The sequence below is a fragment of the Carex rostrata genome, chromosome 16 (genome assembly GCF_964058835.1).
Source record: "Carex rostrata chromosome 16, lpCarRost1.2, whole genome shotgun sequence".
Lineage (NCBI taxonomy): Eukaryota > Viridiplantae > Streptophyta > Magnoliopsida > Poales > Cyperaceae > Carex > Carex rostrata.
In genome coordinates, this window is record NC_135933.1 from 9,970,971 (window position 1) to 9,991,665 (window position 20,695).

The 20,695-nt window shown below is 37.7% G+C and overlaps 2 protein-coding genes and 1 pseudogene across 5 annotated transcripts; 2 read left to right on the plus strand and 1 right to left on the minus strand.

Annotated features, from left to right (window-relative positions):
• Positions 1-545: 545 nt before the first annotated feature.
• LOC144567831 (splicing factor) lies at positions 546-5,471 on the minus strand. Of its 2 annotated transcripts, none has more exons than XM_078318006.1 (2): positions 1,583-5,471; positions 546-1,016 (listed from the first exon to the last, which is right to left on the minus strand). In XM_078318006.1, exon 1 carries the CDS (start codon positions 5,367-5,369, stop codon positions 1,593-1,595), a length of 3,777 nt encoding a protein of 1,258 aa, XP_078174132.1. In that variant the 5' UTR covers positions 5,370-5,471; the 3' UTR covers positions 546-1,016; positions 1,583-1,592. The 2 variants fall into 2 exon arrangements, with proteins under 2 accessions (XP_078174132.1, XP_078174133.1); XM_078318007.1 differs by having other exon boundaries at positions 546-854; positions 1,583-5,469.
• A 2,442-nt stretch (positions 5,472-7,913) lies between these two features.
• On the plus strand, positions 7,914-13,010 carry PGSIP6 (plant glycogenin-like starch initiation protein 6). 2 transcript variants are annotated; one of them, XM_078317306.1, is made up of 10 exons: positions 7,914-8,349; positions 8,751-8,877; positions 9,437-9,622; positions 9,884-10,047; positions 10,484-10,591; positions 10,674-10,811; positions 11,374-11,532; positions 12,037-12,298; positions 12,394-12,517; positions 12,697-13,010. In XM_078317306.1, the coding sequence occupies exons 1-10, from the start codon at positions 8,113-8,115 to the stop codon at positions 12,815-12,817; spliced, it is 1,626 nt and encodes a 541-aa protein (XP_078173432.1). In that variant the 5' UTR covers positions 7,914-8,112; the 3' UTR covers positions 12,818-13,010. The 2 variants fall into 2 exon arrangements, with proteins under 2 accessions (XP_078173432.1, XP_078173433.1); XM_078317307.1 differs by having other exon boundaries at positions 11,374-11,514.
• A 4,693-nt stretch (positions 13,011-17,703) lies between these two features.
• Positions 17,704-19,334, plus strand: LOC144567125 (uncharacterized; annotated as a pseudogene). The gene is made up of 3 exons (XR_013515355.1): positions 17,704-17,711; positions 17,744-17,973; positions 18,207-19,334. The product of XR_013515355.1 is annotated as an uncharacterized LOC144567125 (transcript).
• Positions 19,335-20,695: the final 1,361 nt, after the last annotated feature.

Sequence of the window (20,695 nt, forward strand, 5' to 3'; positions counted from 1 at the left end):
TGAGAAGATAATATAAAGAATGATATTATGTAAAATTTCCCCTTTGCACATTACTTAGCCTGGAACAAACGTAATTTTATTTCTTTAATTTCTGGACTATAGTTCGGCCAAGAGAGTCGTAGAATGTACTAGATGTGCTACGCACATCTAATAAGCAACTACTTTTTCTCTGCTATAGGGGTAAGGGGTGTTAGAAAATTCAACCTTTCTACTGAAATCCAATTGATTCCAGAGAGTTAACACAGAAAATTCAACTGTTTACTAGATAAAATATATCATTTTGAGCATCAATTGATGAGTGCACGTGCATCATGAAAAACAGGAACAAACTAATTGGTTGTGTTATATACTTCTGTAATAACCCCTGTTTTATTCTCATGTTCTTCACACCATTACAGGAAATATCGCCTGAGATTAAGCTAAACAGATACAACAAAACCATAAAAATTGCAACACATTCCACCATTTATAAGCACAGCGTTTGATAAGGTTTGACAACTGATTGTAAACATCAGAAAGAACAACAGATACAACTAAGTCATGCCTTTCATAGGGTGTCCACAAATAACAATACTAGGACAAATATATAAACAATCTTCCATAACAAACTACATATTCAGATACCAAACATAGTTACGGCACTTACGGCACTTTACATAACCAATAGCGCAGTCTTTAAATTTAAGTAGCTTTTCTCCAATCTGCATACAAGGCAACCTCCATTGAGAGCATTGATAAAATAGACTTCTAGTTCTAAAACAAAACAAAAAACTCAAAATAAAAATAGAAGACAAAGAAAAGACTAAAACACCAGGTTGCAATATAACATATCCTGCTTGAGATCCAGAGCAAACCTAAAAACATAAAAAGAGATTTTAAGTAGTTAGCGTATTTATCTAAATATAACAAATAAGCTTTAGACAAAGTTAAAATAAAGACTGTCTGATTGAGTTGCAAAACAAAGGACAGATTCATTCACATCCAGAAAAACGGAAATTGGGCTTGGATTGGATGTCCTGCAAAAACAAAATAAATAGACAACTTGTTCAAAAGGATGTATTATAGGTCTCGGTTTTATTACATTAGTATAATAATTTGTCAACTCTGAATTGCTAACCCCTTGTATGAACATCTAGCACTGGTGCATATGCAAACCCATCATTCAGGGAAGTTTAAAACCATGTCTACAAGAGCGTGCTTAGGTAATTTAATGATTTAATGATCCCATCTATGCAAAACTGAGTATGCCAGCTTGTTCATATGCTCACAACTATTTAGATTTCCATTTAACTAGGGGGGAAGCCAGTAAATTTTACATTGGAAATCAACTTTTCAAAATACAAAATCTGTCTATTATTTTGTTTGAGCTTATTCTACATTTTCAACATAGTTTTGAATCTAAATCAGACAGGTATCTAAGTTTTTTCAATCCCATCACATAGAGAAGCAACAATTAACACACCCAATACTAAGATTTAAATGCAAGTAGCCTATTAAAATTTAATCCTTTATAAAGAACAAAAAAGAGAGCACTTACAGATGAGTCGAAAGATAGAAAAATAAAAGAAACAATAAACCTTACATTTCTCCGATCAGACAAACATCATGAGCTCCGGACGGCTGTAGGTATTGCTTTCCTCATCATCCAGCACAGGATATGCTGCAACCAGTGCATCCTGCGCCCCAATGTACAGCGAATTGTAAATCTTCCAGTACACCTCCCGCACCTTCCTTGCCGGGTGAAACAGCCCTTGAAGACAGTAATTCAAAACTACTGCAGGGCCTAAGGCCACTCGCATCCCCTCTATCGCCTCCATCACTGCATTTATCACGTGAGGCGATGTCTCAAATATGTTGGGCCAGACGTAATTTAGGAGATGTACCAGTGCATCCTCACATCCCAGCCCAGCAACACCCAATGCCATGTGCTTCACAGCTGACGCTGCAGTTTGTCTGTGCACCAGGTCACGGTCCATTAAAGCATCTTCCAGAAGTGGCGTGACTGCATATATGTAGTCTTTCCCCATTTCTCCTATGTATTCAAAGAGAAAGGACAGGGACTTGAGAACTCCATTTTGGACATTTAATTCTGGGACCCGGTATTCGTTCATTAAGGCTGGTAAGACGGTGAATGGAGAACATGTCTCGGCAACAATGGCTATGGCAACAGTGGTGCACACACGGTTTTGCCTCTCTTGCACCTTCAGGTTGTTTAGTAAGGTTGCGAGCACGTCTTGGGGACCTATTGCCTTTGCAATGTAACCAAAGGTGTTCACTGTAGCTCTCCTTATTCCCTTCTTATGTGCCTTCAGCATTTCCAGAAGTTCAAAACAGATGCGCATCCATTCTCTGGCTGGTACAAACTCAGCACCACGGTCAGCAATCCGACCAACCAAATCTATGCAGTTCTCCTGCACCTTCTCATGCCGATTTTTCAAAACTGGTGTTAAACGAGGGAGGAGATCCTTGATTGGCGGGGTCATTTTGGTCATACCAATCACATTTACTATGGCCTTTAGAGCACCCAGTATCGACCCCAAAACCTCAGGATATTCTTCTCCCAAGTATTCGTATAGAACAACACCCAAGTGACCCATCAATTGTTCTTCCTGACACTGTTTCATGACAATAGCAATCCTCGAAATAAGATCAGCAGCCTGTTGCCTGACCTTGGCACTCTTGTTATTGAGACGCCATTTAATGGTACCACAGATCTGAGGTAGATACGGCTTAACCCTATCACCAAGAGCATTAACCACAGCCCCAAACCCGTTAAGCATCACATTTGCATCGTCACTAGTCTGCTCTTGAAATGCGTACAGAATACCATCAATGAGCAACTCCTCCAACCGAGAATCAATATCGGATGCACCTAAATTCGCCACAACCTTCTCTATGGTCTCCATGACCATTCTCCTATAAGGCTCACTCTCATCCTTCAAATCTTCAACCACTCTCCCCACTATATCAGCCACACCGACCTTATTTGCCATCTCAACTGTTGTCTCCACGAGTTGTTTATAGTTCCTCCTGTCAAGTGCCATTCGACGAACCCAGAAATGCTTAAAGAATTCAGGGAGTATGCTATCCCTGATGTAATCTGCCTCTACACCTTCAGTACTTGCACACTGTTTGACCACCTTTAAAACAATCTTCTTCATTTCTTCATCTGGGGATTGGAACTCCTTTATCAGAATTGGCATCACCTCTTTCGTGTAATAACTTGCATACACTGCATCCATGAGTGGGATGATAAACCCAATAGCTTTCAAAAAGGCAGCTAGTACCTTGCCACGGTGAGCCCGGATACCCTTCCACAGAGGCTTCAACACAGAATCAAAGCTCTCTATGCCATATGGAGCAGCAGCCTCGGCCAAAGCAGCTAGAGAAAGAGCAGTAATCGTACGCACCTTTTGGTTCTCATCTACTAACCCATGCTCTATGATTTCAACCAGAGACCTTAAATGAGGAAGCACGGCACAACCCATAAGAATAGCAATCTGCTGACAAATTTTGATACCAGTGTGCCTAGCTTGCCATGACTTCTTACTCTGACAAACAGCTTTCAAAAAAGGCAAGAGAGCAGGTATACCCAAAGCAGACGCAACCACACTGAATGCCCTAGCTGTCGTGTTTCTGACGTACTCATCAATGTTATCTATGTCAGGTCGCATGGCGGCTATCATGGTTGCCAAACCGGCCGCTTTGCTAAGGTTGGATATGATCTCCCGACCTTCCACACGGGCATAATAATCTTCATCAATCAAAAGAGGCTCGATAACCACCAAGATCTTATGCACAAATGGCCGCACCAGCTCATCGAGCTTGTACAGAACGCGATCAATTACCTTGACCAAAAGATGCCGCTCTTGATCCTCCAAGGTTGGTTGCATGAGCAGCGGTAAGATCTTATTAAAGAGCGGGCCAGCACCAAGCTCACGGGCCTTATCTGTCAGTTGTCTCAGAGCCGTTTTTCTCTGAGGCGGGGTCCCATTCTTAACCTTCAACAGCAACCTCATGATTTTTCTCTCCTTTTGTTCTTCTGGTGACAGCTGTTCTTCCTCGTCTTCGTTCAACAAGGACCCGAAATACTGGTAATCCTCTGGTTTCATGAAAGGCAACCCACCAGGGGCCTCTTTGGGTACATCAAACTGCTGACCCCTGTTCTCCTCTGGAATTGAATATAGAGGTGTTCCCATAGGTGTTGGTGTGGCCAAGAGCTTTCTTGCAGGGGTTCTAATTGGGACATAAGAGGCTGGGGGCTCAAGAATCTTGTACCCTTCTTGTGGAAACATGGCATCGAGCTCTTCATCAGTCAACACCCGGTTTCGCTCCTCGATATCCCTCTCCCACCTAAGTAAATTGTACTGCTCAGGTGTCATCGGACCCCTAAGATTAAGTGCACTTGGTGTAGGTGTCGCTAAATCGACCCCACCCACTGGTGTCACACCAGGGGTGTATGCCACAGCAGGAGTTGCACCACTGGGTGTTGCAGGGGTAGCACTGCCCGCTGCTGGTGTTTCATCCCATCGAGACCTCTGCCTTTTAGGAGTTGGCGTGGCCATACCAGAAAGTTTTGGCGTGGCATCCCATGTCATCCCAGCCGGTGTGGCACCCGGTGTAGCACCAGCACCAGGGGTTGCATCAGAATCAACCAGTCTTCCAGGTGTAGGTGTCTCATCCCATCTGTTGCGTCGTACTGAAGGGGTTGCATCAGAAACCCTACCAGGAGTTGCATCCGGTGCATCCCAATCAGAACCAATCTTAGGCTTTTTGGCCACACCAGTAGCGTCGGCATCTTGCGACTGATCCCACCGATTCCTCCTTTTTGGCGCAGGAGCCGGCTCCTGCACAACGGTTTTAGCTTTCTCTTTCTCTTCCTCCTTCTTCTTTGCAATCTCCTTCAAAATATCCTCCTTTTGCTTCTGTAAAGCCTGTTCTCGCATCACATCAGCATAGGTTCGTACAGACGGATCAGGCGTGGCGTCTCCCATTGCAAACGGGTCGTTCCTCTCAGGCGAAATGATTCGCTGCAACCTCCTCCGACGATACTCATCCTCTCTGTCTATGATCTTCTGCGGCTTATTAAACCCCACAGAGTCTTCCTCCGAGTCGCGAGGGAGATCTTGCATCGCTATCCGGTGGCCAGTGATCGAAGAAGCCTGGCGAGAAGGGAGTGGAGCAACGTCATCTTCGGCTTCCTCGTCGGTAGCGGGGATAGAGGATACGTAGCCCTCGAAGCGCTTATTCCCGGCAGCGCCGTACAGATCGGAGTCGAACGCTACGGCGGAGGGGGCCATAGGGACCATCTCCTCAAGCTTCCGTCGCTCCTCCTGGGCGCGAGCTAGCTCGGCGTCGAGCGGATCCATGTTTACCGAGAAACCTTAGATCTTGATACGAGGGTGTAGTGCTATCAGAGAAAATGGGGAAGAAAAGATATATTACCGACTGTGGCTAGGGTTTTGATAAAAAACGGAGGGGCTGGCGAGTCCGGATCGTCTGTGGCAACACAAATCTTGAGTTTGGATCCAGACCGTCCGATCAGACTCTGGTAAATTTGTGCCGGTGATTACTGATTAGTCACGTTCCGTGCTGTGAGTAAGGCGGGTTTTCAAATGTTATATCGGGTCATGGTGATCCGTGATTAGTCACGTTCCGTGCTGTAAGGCGGTTTTAAATTGTTATATCGTGTCATGATCGAATTTTGAGGGTCAGTCGCATGGTCACAAATGAATTATTTGGGTTCGGTTCGGTAAAATTAAAAATTTGTGATTAAAAAAAAATTTAAGTATAATTCGGAAATGATTTGAAATTGTCTGAACTAGAGATCTCAGTCTTGTAAAAGAAAAAAAAAACCAAAAAAATATATATATTTTGGAAAAAATTCAAGAAAAAATTGTTAATAATTCGTAAAATTCGCATATTATTCGGGTTTAATCCGGTCAAAGTTTGGACAACCGAATAATTCGATGTTCGGTTTGACATTACAAAAAAAAAAAAAGAATTATTCGGATATAATACGCAAATCTTGTCACTATGGTTAGTTATGTTCTTGATTATATGTGTAATTTTCAAATATAACTAATAATATTTGTTATGTAAGTAGAATTAGGATGTTTTTAATTTCATCATTTTTTTGTGAATTTAAAATTAAAATTTATGATTTTATATGATAAATTTCAATTGTTAAAACTCTTTTGCTTTAGGAGGGATGTATCTAATACCGAATATTTAATTTTAAAATTAATTTTATATAGGATAATTTCTAAACCTGTTTTATTTTGATCACTTGAGATTATACTAAATTAATTTAAAATGGACTGTAAAGCCTCTTATGTTGCTCTAAACAATAGCACGAGGCTCTTATGTACCAAAACTTTTTTAAATACCATAATAAAAAAAAAAAAAACCAAAGACCTCCATTTTGAGAGACCGCACAACCAACACTTAGGCCGCATGGCCAATTTGCAATTTCATTTAATGAGGACCGCACAATCAATCTGTGACCTCGAACTGAAGTTTGCAGATTCAATTTGCAACCCTTTTTTTAAAAATGTGTGTCCTTTGAAATATCTAAATCAGAAACATATGACATTTATTTATTTTCTTGAAATTCGTGTCGCGAGATATCTCAGTTTTCTTGTTTGAAATTCATGTTCTCCAAAAAAATATTTGTGTTTCTTTTCTGTCATGGATCCAATGAAATGTTTGCTTTATATTAAATGGAGACGAGAGTATTAAGTTTGGCTACTTTTATGCCTTTATTTTCAAAATCATTTATTGGAATTTGTGTCATATTTCAGAGAAATCAAAGGATGACATTTACTTCTTTTTTTCTTCAAATTATTGTCTCAGTTTTATCATTTGAGATATCTCACTTTTTTTCTTAGAATTCGCGATCTCATTTTTATTAATAAATGTTCTCAAAAAAAATGTGGAACCTTATATTGGCTCTGTGATCTAGATATTGATGGAATCTCCTCAAAACAGGAGTATTTTGGTTTATTTTTTTTATTATGATATTTAAAAAAATTTGGTCTTTTGTATGATGCTCGGTCCAACTTTGAAATGGGCATTTGTCTCTTTAAAAAAAATTGAAAATTCAAATTTTCACGTGCAGACACATTATTCACAAGGTAGATGAGTTTTAACGTTTTAAATTTGTCGTTTAAAGTCAATCAGGTAAGTTTTAGAGTTGAATTCACAAATAAATTTGATGAACTTAAAAACACCATAGTTTTACTTTTGTAATGTTTAGTCACATTTAACTATTTTATATTTTTTATTCATATTTTTTTAAGATGTATTGTTGAATTAAAATTTAACAATTGTAATCACGTGGTAACTAAATCAGTGTGTGTGTCGTGCTGTATCATAACATGTTAATTTTTTGAAATATGTAAATGTCACGTAAATAGTAACAACACATGACATATAAATCGCACATGTGTTGTCATGTTCCGCCATAACTGTTACTGTTACATCCCGGGAAGAACGCAGGGGGCTTTGATATTCGTATCAGAGTAAATCAGACGGTCCGGATCTAAGCTCAAAATTTGAGTCAACTAAGGTGATATGAATTCGGAGCTGGCGGCCGATCGAGGACTCTGAATTCTGAAAGCAGACCTTGATTTGATTCCTAGAATCGTCCACTCAACTCTGACCCGTAATTCTCTACTTTTTTACATTCGTCCTTCCAAATTCGGAAAACCCACTCGATATGTTGATGCTCTATTGTTATACCTTCAAAATTAAGTGTGAGCTATCCGATTCATATTAAAATTTGTGTGTATTAATTGTCTTTAAGATACGTACAAATCAAGTTCCTACGGATCTTAATAAAAAATGCGAAGCAAGGAGCACTAAAATAAAAAAAAATAAAACTTCTGGGCATATAAGAAAAATGTTCCTTTTTAAGAATAAAGCGGCAGTTTTTTCTCCCGATCTGAAAGCCGAGAAGAGAAGTACTACCACTTCCCGGCTTCCGCTTTGGAAATATCACCTGAAATCAATCATCTTCAATCTCTCGATTCTCAATTTTGAACATCCTGTTTCTCTCCTTTCCTCAAATTCAGAACTGCCTCTCCCTTCTCCATTACTTTTCAAACGGAGATGAGGGATCGAGGTCTTCTATCTGCGGCTACTCTCTTGCTAGTCGCTCTTGCGGTGCTGGGTTCTGGTGGGACCGTGGCCGCGTCAGATGAGGCTTACGTCACGCTCCTGTACGGAGATCAGTTCGTTCTGGGTGCCCGTGTTCTAGGCAAATCGCTTCGTGACACTGGAACCACCAAGGATCTCGTTGCACTGGTATCTGATGGCGTCTCCACCGATGCTCAGGACCTCCTCAAGGTAATTCACCAATTGTGAAATTTAGTGGGGTTGAGTAGTTTATCGTGGAAGGGAATTCAATTGAATTAATGAGGAATTTAATCGAAAGCATGCAGTCGGTCTTTATGAGACCTGACTGTTACAGTAACAAAACCGGAATCTGATAACTGTTTTTAGAAATACACTGGTGGCGTATCAAAACAGGGAAACATACACTGGTACAAGGTCGTACCAGTACAGTGCAGAGTTCTGAAATTGCCTGCATTGCATTTAAATTTTGTGCTGGTATGGTATAATATGTTGAGTTATTCTACCTATTTATATTTTTATCAGTTAATTGTGAACAACAGATGGAGTTTTAAGAATTGTGTTGTGTATGTGTACTATGTAGTCATATGTTATTATTTAACAAATAAATGCAGGCTGATGGATGGAAGGTTCAGCAAATAAGTTTATTAACAAATCCAAATCCAAAATCATCGAGGCCCAAAAGATTCTGGGGGGTTTATACAAAGCTAAAAATATTTAGCTTGACACAATACAAGAAAGGTAAATTTTTTAACTTTGACTATTTGCCCTGGCTTTATTTTCCTGGAGTACTTTCTCTGCCCTCTTTTTTTTGTGCAAAATGCACTCAGCAGCTTGCAATAGTTACAAAATAAACCCAACATATCTAATATTTGCAGCTGAAACCCCACCTGTGACATCAGTAATTAATCGTTAACCATTAATGGAGTTGTTCATAAAACATGATTAAAGTGCAGCTCACTTTTTCATGTTGATTCAACCAAAGCACTCCATAACCATTAGATTCAAGCTAGAATCCCCAATGGTCCAATGGATAATTATTCAATATTTTTCTATATTGGGATGTAGTGAAATATTGACTTCTTTGTGCTAGGTGTGAAAATGCCAAGGATAAGATAATTTACCTCTTCCATCACATTGATCTTAATGTCGGGCGTTATATGCAAATCTCTATGGAAGTTATTTTCCCTTGCAATTGTTTCTTTTGGTTGGGGGGGGGGGGGGGGGGGTGTTAATTACAAAAGATTCCATGTTTCGGAATGTCATTGTATTCTTGAACTCTTGCCTTTGTTGTTTGCAGTTGTTTATCTAGATGCCGATACCATTGTAGTGAAGGGCATAGAAGACTTGTTCAAGTGTGGTAAATTCTGTGCAAATTTGAAACACTCAGAACGGTTAAATTCCGGAGTTATGGTAGTTGAGCCATCAGAAGTTCTGTTCAAGGATATGATGGATAAGGTTGCAGTTTTGCCATCTTACACTGGAGGTGATATATATAAATTGTCGGTTAATATGATCTATTTCTTCTTTCCTATATCTTTTTTTTTTTTTAAAAAAAAAATTTGTTAAACCAATAATAGGTGCTGCTATACGTATAAACCCAACAACAAAGAAACAAAATAAAAGGTTTGGGTAGTTAAAAGATTACTACAACAGATAATTGGTCAATCGTGGAACTGGTTTTAATCTTTTTGTTTTTTAAATTGAATTAACTCGTGATGATTTTTGTTTATTGTTTAAATTTCAGGAGATCAAGGATTCCTTAACTCATACTATGCTGATTTTCCCAATGCTCATTTGTTTGATCCAACTATACCTGACGAGGTTGTGAGATCTAAACCTGAACCAGAAACACAAAGGCTAACTACATTGTACAATGCTGATGTTGGTCTTTACATGCTAGCTAATAAGGTAATGTAAAATATCCAGCAATGAATTCATTACTACATGCTATGAACTTACCATGCTTTCTGACGCATATACACAGTAAGATTAGGTATATGCTTGTGTAAGCGTCAGAAGTAGAGAAATGACCCATTTGCCCTAAAAAACCAACCAATTAGAAGACTGAGATTTTTCTAAAACATGCTACATGTTTTTTTAATGTTTCTTGCTAAAGGGTAACATGGGTACTTTATAAATTTAAAATGAGTTTTAATAAAAAGACAATAAAATGGGTAAATTTGTGGTTTATTGAAATTTAGAAGCGTAAATATGATATTATGAATTTTAGAAGGGGAAGTACATAATTTCGAAGTTTTTGAGGGGCATACACGAAATTCCCCCTTTCTTTTAAAACATATAAAATGTTTTTTTTTACCAAAACTTTTGATTTTGTTTGGTGCAGTGGATGGTTGAAGAGAAGGAACTTAGAGTTATTCACTACACACTTGGCCCCCTAAAGCCCTGGGACTGGTACACTGCTTGGCTCGTCAAACCTGTCGAAGTGTGGCAGGTGACTTGGACTTCAGTTACTCTCACTGCCTTATTTGTTGCATATTATTATTGGTTGTAAGCAAGTAGTTTTTTTTTGGTAGGAAATTCGCAATAGAGTTGAAGCGTCTATGCCGGGGACTGGCGGTGGAAAAAACCCTCGTGACCAATTCATTGTTACCATTCTACTTCTTCTTCCTTTCTTTGTTTTAATCCCCATCTATTACCAATCTCTCGTTCAGGTTAGTAATTCACTATGACACTGCTGTAATTAAGGATTGAAGTATTAGAGCATCATCCATTTTCCACTTTGGCCCTTAGGTTTCAGGGTTTCCTTTTTAAGTCAATGTAACCAGTCCAACTTTTTTATTCTGGCCCATGATAATTATTTTAAGCCAAAATGGTCACAATCCTTGTCAGTGACAAGGGGTTATTCATTTTCTTTTCTTTTTAACTTGGGAAAGGGTAGTATTGCAGTCTTGAACTGCTTTTCACTGGAAATAGGAGAAGATTGTGTGGACCAAATTAACAACTAAATTTTTTTTAATGCTCAAAATGGAACCTTCAGACTAAAGATCCAAAGGAAAATGGGTCCGGATTCCCTAAAGTAACTCAAATTTTGAGTTTAGATCCGGACTGTCCGATCAAAATCCGGGCTGAGGTGGAATGCAAGGGGCTTCTTTAATATTCATGACAAAGCAGATCAGGCGGTCTGGATCCAAACTCAAATTTTGAGTCACTATAGGGGATCCGAATTCAAGGAAAAATAGACACTTTAACTGACTCGTGCATTACTAATTTCAGGCTATGAGGGATTTGTCAGGCCAAGGTACACTCTGTGTTTTTGGTAGAAGACTATACCACCAGTACAAATCAGGTGCAATCCTTCCCGTCTACTCTTCTGTGGCTGCATCCTCGTCAGCCAGTTCACATCCAAATCAGATGGTTCGTTGGTTTGAGTCGGTACAACTTTATTTGTTTTCTTTTTTGTGTTATCTACAAATTTATGAAGCCCCTTTTTATACATAAGAAAACTGGAAATTATTCCTTGCACTATAGTTGGATGTGCTTGGCCAAAGCAAATAGGATGTTGTACTGACAAAGTTCTTACTTAAAATCATGCGCAATCCGAAGCTTGTATTTTCACAGGTAGGTCAGGCCACAGAATTTATGTGTAACATCATGATGGACATGAACCAAAACCAAGATAAAATATTGCATCAATAATTTTACGTCGTTATGCAATTGTCTAAAGCAACTTTCAAGAGTAACACAGCTTATTTAAAGACAAACCAACTGCAGTCAGGCACTACTGTGGGAATTAATATTTGGGGATTTTTTTTTTCACAAACCCCCCTCTCTCTCTCTCTCTCTACTTGTTTTTATACTTAAAAAGAGGGGTTGGAGGCTCGCATTGGTACCAGCTAGTACCACCTATCTCTGACAATTGATTAAACTGATTTTCAGTTCACAGACAGAGAGAACGGCAGCATACCTCCTTTGTTCGGCCACATCACATCAGTTGCTTGGGTTGTATCACTGGGAACTTCACTCGGCCTTGCATTTATGCTCATCCCTCTGCAGGTGACCCCAGGGATAGGCCTGCTGCTGATGTATGAGCTCACATTCACCTCTTTCTTTCTTCTGTTCAATGGTTATCTCCGCCTGGTGCATCGTTGGGGTGGTGCAATAGGAAATCAGGCGGGTCACGATGACCCTTCTGGAAAAGGTTCATTTCTCTTTATTATCTTTTGTTTATTTATTATATTTGTTTTACATTTCTCATTGTATTAGCAGATCGTTGATTTGGTCGGCTTTATGCAGGTCATCAGCGGTACATATTAAACTCTGATGCAATAGCAATTTTGTACTGGATAATGATGGCACTTCTTGCTATATTTGCCCCGTTACTGCCCATCTTATTAGGAGTCTCTGCTATCTTTGCCAAGTATGCTCTCTCTCTCTCTCTCTCTCTCTCTCTCTCACACACACACACACGCACACATGACAGTGCTCGTGCACACACAGATTATAAATAACCAAAGATATGATGTGAATCCATGGAACCTTTTGGTGTCTGGTTATTCCTTTTATAAAAAAGTTCAATGTTTTGCCATTTGATAATAGGCTTGGTATGATGGTGGCTGGAGGGGTAGTACTGGCAATCTTCACGGATCATGCTGCAGTTTATTTGGCTAAACTTGCATTTATTAAAGGCAAGAAGAACCGGGATCTTGTCAAGTCTTAATTTTTATGATCTTTCCCCTCGTAGTATTTTTCTTGGTAGTTTTTTTTTTGGGTGTATTTATTTTTTATTCTTATATTAGTTCAGAATTTTGTTGTAAGGATGCCAAGTTGTAAATTAATGCAAAGCTGTAGAGTGATTTTGCGAATGCACATCTTTTTTACTTTTTCATATATGAGAAGGGATCACTTGGCAAGAGTGCGTATCCTCTGAGATATCTCAACTTTTGCGTGACCGACGTGTCCGGTGCCTATTCGGGGGTGATGCAGGGGGGCCGTATATGTGTGATTTGAGATTCGTGTATAGCGCAACTAAACGGTTTGGATTTTCCATAAAGTCACGCAAAGTTTGAGATATCTCAGAGGATTCGAATTCGGCAAGGCAATGGTTACTTTTGACAATTTTGATCATAGTTTTTTCAATGGATTCAAATAAAATTAAAACTCAAAAGGTTTAATTTATATATATGATATTGAACATATGGATAATCTAACAATTATTCATATATAATTCAAGTATTATTTGATAATGCATCAAGGATTGTTGATTCCGGGTAAAACAAACATCAAGTCTTATCATTTTTATAAACATGATACATGTTTGATCATGTTTATAATATTACGTTTTAAATTTTAAATTTACTTTTGGAGATCGTAAAGATAAGATTTGAAATTTTTTTTTTTTTGTGTTAATTTATTAAAATTGCCAAAACTAATGATTGTTATGTAATTCGACACGTGTCAGTTCCCAAACATGGTACAATCTGTAATGCGGTCGTCCTAGGGCTGGCAATGGCGTAGGCTGTTACTTTGCATATTCAGTACATTTTGTTATTAAAATATACAGAAGTGTATCTAAGCATATTCAGTACATTTTGTTATTAAAATATACAGAAGTGTATCTAAGCATATTCAGTACATTTTGTTATTAAAATATATAGAAGTGTATCTACTTCGAATAAGGGAAAAATTCCATTATAAAACGTGGAAGGGTATACGTAATTCGTAAATGTCATTATGAATATTGATAAAAAAAAAAGGAAAATTGGTTCTATGCCACTTCAAAATGGTGAATTTAAAAAAATGTTACTTCAAAATTTCTGTTTTACTAAATACCACCCCAAATCTCATTTATTAAGGAAAATATCACAATTAACAAATTATTATACATTTGTAATAAAAATAAACAAAATATGTTGTATTTTGAGTAGTATTTTCGTATATTTCAAAAATACCCTCACCCTTTAACCCTTAATGGGTCCGATTATATACATTTATGTTCGTCTCCTCTATTTGTCTCCACCATACCATCGTTCTCCAGTCGATTGGAACCTCCGCAGGGAGAGATAAGAAACCCTATTACTTCGTCTCAATCCTCAATACTAAAAAAACAAAGGGAAATTGGTTCTATGCCACTCCAAAATGGTGTATTTAGAAAAATGCCACCCCAAAATTTCTGTTTTGCTAAATACCACTCCAAATCACATTTATTAAGGAAATTGCCACAAATACCATATTAATGTATAATTTTAAATAAACAATTTACAGTATAAGTGAACTGACCGAAATAGCCTTGATCTTCAAAATTTATTTTTCTCTTCTAACGCGAATTATTTTCTCGCCTCCTCTTCGTGGCACTGTCCCCCTTGGACGGAAACTGAAGTCGCCAACCCTAAACCTCGCCTCCTCTCCGTTCGCCTCCACCTTCGGCCCGCCTCCTCTCCACCGTCCTCTCCACTCCGCCTTCCTCTCCTCTCCACCCTTCCTCTCCTGTGAGCCCTCCCCTCCTCTCTGCCAAACATGGATCTGTCTTGGGTACTTAGTGGGTAAGCATTAAATTTGTATTTCAATTCAATTTGTATGAACTGTTAGTTTGCAATTTGTATTTGATAGCATTAAATTGCATAGACATCCTAGTACTTTGGGGTTCAATCTGAACTATAGTGATCAGGACTTGCGTACCAGTTGGAGAAGATCATGGAACAACTTCAAATTGAGAGGTCTTTCTGTGTCAAAACTACTCTCTATATGTTTTATTAGCATCTGTTGGCATATATGGTTGCAGCGCAATAACCTGATTTTTCGTGGAATTGGGATACCACTTGAGATAATCGCTATAGGGGCTTTAGAGGTTGGGAAGATGTGGATTGACAATTGTTAATTACATTATAGTTAGAGATAGAGTAGTGGGGTTTTCACTTATGTAAATAGACCTAAGATTTTTCAACTTCTCTGTGAAGGATGCAAATACTCAACTTTGATTCAATAAAATTTTATTATTGGCAGCCGCTGCCAATACTTAAAAAAAAAATTGCATAGACATCGGTTTAGACTTTAGATCGATATGCTTGATTTTATCTCAAAAAAATCGGACTTAATTAAACTGCTTTGTTTAGAAATCCATAATTCATGTTTGGATTACACGTCTAGTGATGTCAATATATTAGTTATTTCACTTCAGTTATATGTTAGTGAAATGTTCACTGTTTGTGCATGAAATAGGTGTTGTTCTACCAATAAATTTTTTTCGACTATTTAACTAATTTGCAAAAACATACAATTATTGAATTTTATTTTTTCTTCTATTTTTGAAAGATATGCAGGTTTAAGTCAAATGAAATAACAATATATAATACTTGAACTGAAGAAATCATGAAGATATTTATCAAGAATATAAATTGTAAAATCATAAACTTGATAAAGTAAGTTTGAGGCTGTTTAAACAGGGAACAAACGTTGGTAATGTTTGTAAACGTTGTAACGTTTATAAAACGTTATAACGATTTGAAAAATAGAAATGCTGAAAACGTTGTAAACTTGTAACGTTTATAAAACGTTATAACAATTTGAAAAACAGAAATGCTGAAATACAGCTGAATCAATTCAAAATTGAATTACAAACGTTGGTAACGTTTGTCAATCGTTACAATGATTTAATTAAATTAGCATTGTAACGTTTGACAAAAATTGTAACGTTTTAATTAAATCTGAGCTTTAGAAATTCCTGTTTTTGATCAAGATTTTACAGTACAAAATGTTGCATAACGTTTTACAATCGTTGAAACGTTTTACTGAGCTGTCAGAAAATTGAAACCCTAAATTGCATTTTGAACTAAAATGTTGTAACGTTTTATAAAACGTTGGTAACGTTTTAAGTCAAACAACTCATTTTTGAGATGTCTCTATAAATAGGGCTTTGGGATTTCTTCCCAAAGCAATCTTAGCCGACTTTAAACTTCTAAAACGCGATTTTCTGAGAGCTTAGCTTACTCCATTGTTGTGAGAGCTTAAAACTTCAAAATCTCTCAAACAATCTCAAACCCACTTCACTAATCTTGAGTTAGATTAGGTTAGAGTGATCTTTTGAGTGTTTCTCTTGAGTAGCTTAAAACTTTGAGACCTTGTTCTCATCTCTAGTTGGCCGGTTGACTTCTCGCTTGGATTGTAAGGGCTCAACGGTTCACAAGTTGTAATCCTTTCGTATTGGATAATAGAAAGGTGTACCTAGAAGAGGTTGCGAAGCCCCGGAGACGTAGGCCTTTGTTTTGCTGAACTCCGTTAACATCCCGCGTGTCAAATTTCTCTAAACTCATATATTTTACTTTCAATTGCATTTATTTTCAGTTTTGAGAAATTAGCGGTGTACTTAGTATAATAATAGGTTTAGTATTATAATTGTTTGGATTGGTTAGTGTTGCAATCAGAATTAATTAGTGTTATAGTTATTTGTTAGAATTGTAAGAAATTTTTTGTAAGAATTGTTAAACAATAAAGATTGATGATGAGCTATAATATTTGGTAATCTAGTATTAATTCTACAATTTTGTATAGGTTTGAACTGGAAACTGCTTTTAGAATAGAAGTTAAGATTGAAGCATATTAGAACAAGTAAAATGTTAGTACAAAGGAATATGTAAAGGGAAAACTATTAAATAGGGTGGTGGATTCCGATAGGTTTTTTTTTGTGTGATTTACTTAGTGATTTAGCCGAGGAGATAACTTGGGGGAGTTGTCAAACACCTAAGATTTGGTTATTTGACACAAATGAGAATAAGGATGTAGGAGTTTTAATCGAGTCTCAAATCCCACATATGTTTGAGATGTACAAAAAGGAAAGGTAAATCACATTTCTTGTAGTAGTGTGTGATTCTGATGGAAGTTCAAAGTGTAGTGGGACAAATGCCGCTAACCCATGCACTCTATCTTAACCATCACCAAATATTGCACTTGGTAGCCAAGTTGGGAGCACTCAGGGATGTAATATTTCTGAGCAACCCGATGAAGTTGTTGATCGTGATGAATATGTCGAGTTTGATGATGAGAATATGTATGGTTCCTATGGTGAGGATGGCTTTGTTCATGAAAGTGCTATGTATGCCATCCAAGAGGTACAATTGATCAAGAAACTAATTTGGAGGATAATGTGACCGAGAAGCCAACTATAGAAGATGTAGTGGAGAGTGAAGCTACCGTTGCATTTAACCTTGAAAGTCCTAATATAGAAGTCAATGCGTTATTTCCTGATGTCGATACCTTTAGGAGGGCATTAAGGCACTTTGCCAAAAAAAAATGAGTTTGAAGTTAGTATTGTGAAGTCGGACAAGAAAATATTCATAAGAAAATGCAAACATCCCGATTGTTCTTGGAGAATTCGTGCTTCTAGACTCCAAGATAATAAAACCTTCATGGTATGCATGCACGACTTTAAGTTTATGATTGAAATATGTAATACAATATATACTGATAGAATTTTTGTAATTACAGGTAAAGGTGTTGCCACATGACCATACATGTCCATCTACTAGCATGGTTGATGAAAAAATGGCTTCTAGTTCTTGGGTATCGGAAAGGGTGGGAGATTGGTTAAGAGCAAGTTAGAAGACGAGTTTCATGAGAGAGTGACTTATAACAAAGATTGGTCGAGAAGGAGAGCTGTTGTTGATCAAATCCACGGGAAATGGGAGGAAAGCTTCCAATTGGTGTACAAATTTAAGGTAGAATTGGAGAGGAGATGTCCTGGTAGCATTGTTGAGATAGATTGCACAAGGGTTGGTGATAAGGTGTATTTCAGCAAGATTTTTGTGGCACTGAAACCATGCGTAGATGGATTTATACATGGTTGTAGACCATATTTGGGGGTTGATTCGACCCATTTGACGGGTCAGTATTATTATTATTATTATTATTATCTTATCTCTTATGTTTACATTTCAATTTAAAAATCAAATTGACAAGGAGTCTCAAGAGCAATTAAATAAAAATAATTAGAATGTGATCTCTATCTTTTTTTATCTATTCATACTATGACATAAATATAATTGAAAATTTTCTCTTATGTTTACATTTCAATTTAAAAACCAAATTGACAAGCAAATATGATTTTCTTTTAACAGGCAAGTATAAGGGTCAATTGGCAGCTGCTACAGGAATTGACGAGCACAATTGGTTGTACCCAGTTGCGTATGGAGTTTTTGATTTAGAAACAAATGAAAATTGGAAGAGGTTTCTGGAGCAGTTGAGGAAGGCAATAGGAACTCCGGCGGGTTTGGCCATCTCATCGGATGCGTGCAAGGGACTAGCAGGTGCTATTGCAAATGAATTTACCGATGCTGAACACAGTTAATGTATGCGCCATTTGATGGAGAATTTCAAAAAGAAGTTCCATGGTGAGGTATTTGCTAATAACATGTGGCCGGCAGTGAAGGCGTACACCACAGAAAAGTGCCAGTTCCATTTGAGTAAGATTAACGATGCATCACCCCAGGCTATCAAATATCTCTAGAAGAATCACAACCAACATTGGTGTAGAAATAAATTATCTGAGCTTTCAAAATGTAATTATGTGAATAATAACATATTAGAGAGCTTCAATAGTTGGATTAAGGACTTGAAAGATTTGCATGTCGTTGATCTTGTTGATGGAATTAGGCAACAGATTATGGTGACTTTTGACAAAAGGAGGATGGTAGGGAGTAAACTTAGAGGTGTGATTCTTTCGAGTGTAATGCAATAATTGAATGCAAAGAGTAGAAATATTGGGAAGGTTAGTCTTAGTAGAGGTGGTGATAATTGTGCAAAGGTGAGTGGAATAGACTCTGATGACAATGCTTGGAGGCATGCTGTTGAGTTGGACAAACAAGAGTGTACATGTAGAGAGTGACAACTAAGTGGACTACCATATATTCATGCTGTTGCATTCATTTGTTCACTTAGAGGAGCCCGTTTGGAGGATTATGTGCATGAGTATTAGTCACTAAATCGATTCTGAGTTGCATACGAGGGAGTGATTAGACCCATGACTAACAAATCGCAATGGATCAATTTTGATCCTGGATTCAAAGTTTGTTCACCTATAATGAAGAGACCACCCGGTAGGCCTAGAAAGCAAAGAATTCATGATTGTCTAGAGCCGGGATCCAAAGAGACAAAAATGCAAGAGATGCCAATAGTTTGGCCATCAAGCAAGGACATGCAAAGAGTCAGTTCTCGGGGATCAGGGAGGTCCGGGACCATGTACCAATAAGAGGTATCAAAAACCTTGTATTTATGTTTTTAAGTATGCTTTTATCTGTATTGGTTTGCTAGCTCAGTTGTATATCATTGACTAACACACATGTAACCCATGCTTTGATGTGTTATATATTTTGGTTGTATATCTCACAAGATACCTTTAAATCAGAGATGCTTAGTCAAATTTTAATTAGTGCATCTAACTATTTTCTATACACTGCAGAGATTTTGACCAGTATATATCTTCATAAATCATAATTAGACTTGAGTATTTTTTGTTTGCTACTGTCATGATTTGTTCTATGGCTACTGTCATGATCCGTACAATCTGAATTTTTTTGTACTATGCTAGTAGATGGACACGTATGGTCATGTGGCAACACCTTTACCTGCAATTGCAAAAATTATATCAGTATATATTGTATTACATATTTCAATCATAAACTTAAAGTCGTGCATGCATACCATGAATGTTTTATTATCTTAGAGTCTAGAAGCACGAATTCTCCAAGGACAATCGGGATGTTTGCATTTTCCTATGAACCTTTACTTGTTCGACTTCACAATACTAATTTTAAACTCATTTTTTATGGCAAAGTGCCTTAATGCCCTCCTGAAGGCATCGACATCGGGAAATAACTCATTGACTTCTATATTAGGATTTTCAGGGTTAAATGCAACGGTAGCTTCACCCTCCACTAAATCTTCTATAGTTGACTCCTCGGCCATATTATCCTCCAAATTAGTTTCTGGATCAATTTGTACCTTTTGGATGGCATACATAGCACTTTCCTGAACAAAGCCATCCTCACCATAGGAACCATACATATTCTCATCATCAAACCCGACATATTCATCATGATCAGCAACTTCATCGGGTTGCTCAGAAATATTACATCCCTGAGTGCTCCCAACTTGGCTACCAAGTGCAATATTTGGTGATGGTTGATAGACCTAAATTATATACATATTCGATCTGATTTTTATCACGAAATAATACCAAATATCTTGTATTTTGAATATAAAGTGAATATAATACACATAGAATCAAGTTACTGCGGTTGTTTGGCTTTAAAATATAGGGAAAAAATGAAAACTGAAGAAAATACTCCTCAGTGTGGACGCACTCACAGCTAGTGTGGACACACTTAGCACTTAGCCAAATTTCCAACATCGCAGCGCCTCAGAAGAAAAAGTCCGAGCGTAATGCGTCTTCATTCATCAGCTAGTGCGGGTCATCCATCCGCACACAATACTTAAGTCAATTGCAGAAACTTTGAAACATCACAGAAAATTCACAGTGCGGGTGATCCATCCGCACTCATATCCAGTGCGGACGCACTTAGGTTATTTACGCAGAATTTATAGGAAG

Excerpts from the sequence above, each read along its gene's own strand:
- LOC144567831 (XM_078318006.1), bottom strand. The coding sequence starts at position 5,369 with ATGGATCCGCTCGACGCCGAGCTAGCTCGCGCCCAGGAGGAGCGACGG.
- PGSIP6 (XM_078317306.1), top strand. The coding sequence starts at position 8,113 with ATGAGGGATCGAGGTCTTCTATCTGCGGCTACTCTCTTGCTAGTCGCT. Across the intron at positions 8,878-9,436 it reads CTTGACACAATACAAGAAAG|TTGTTTATCTAGATGCCGAT; the intron begins GTAAATTTTTTA and ends TGTTGTTTGCAG. Across the intron at positions 9,623-9,883 it reads TTTGCCATCTTACACTGGAG|GAGATCAAGGATTCCTTAAC; the intron begins GTGATATATATA and ends TTTAAATTTCAG.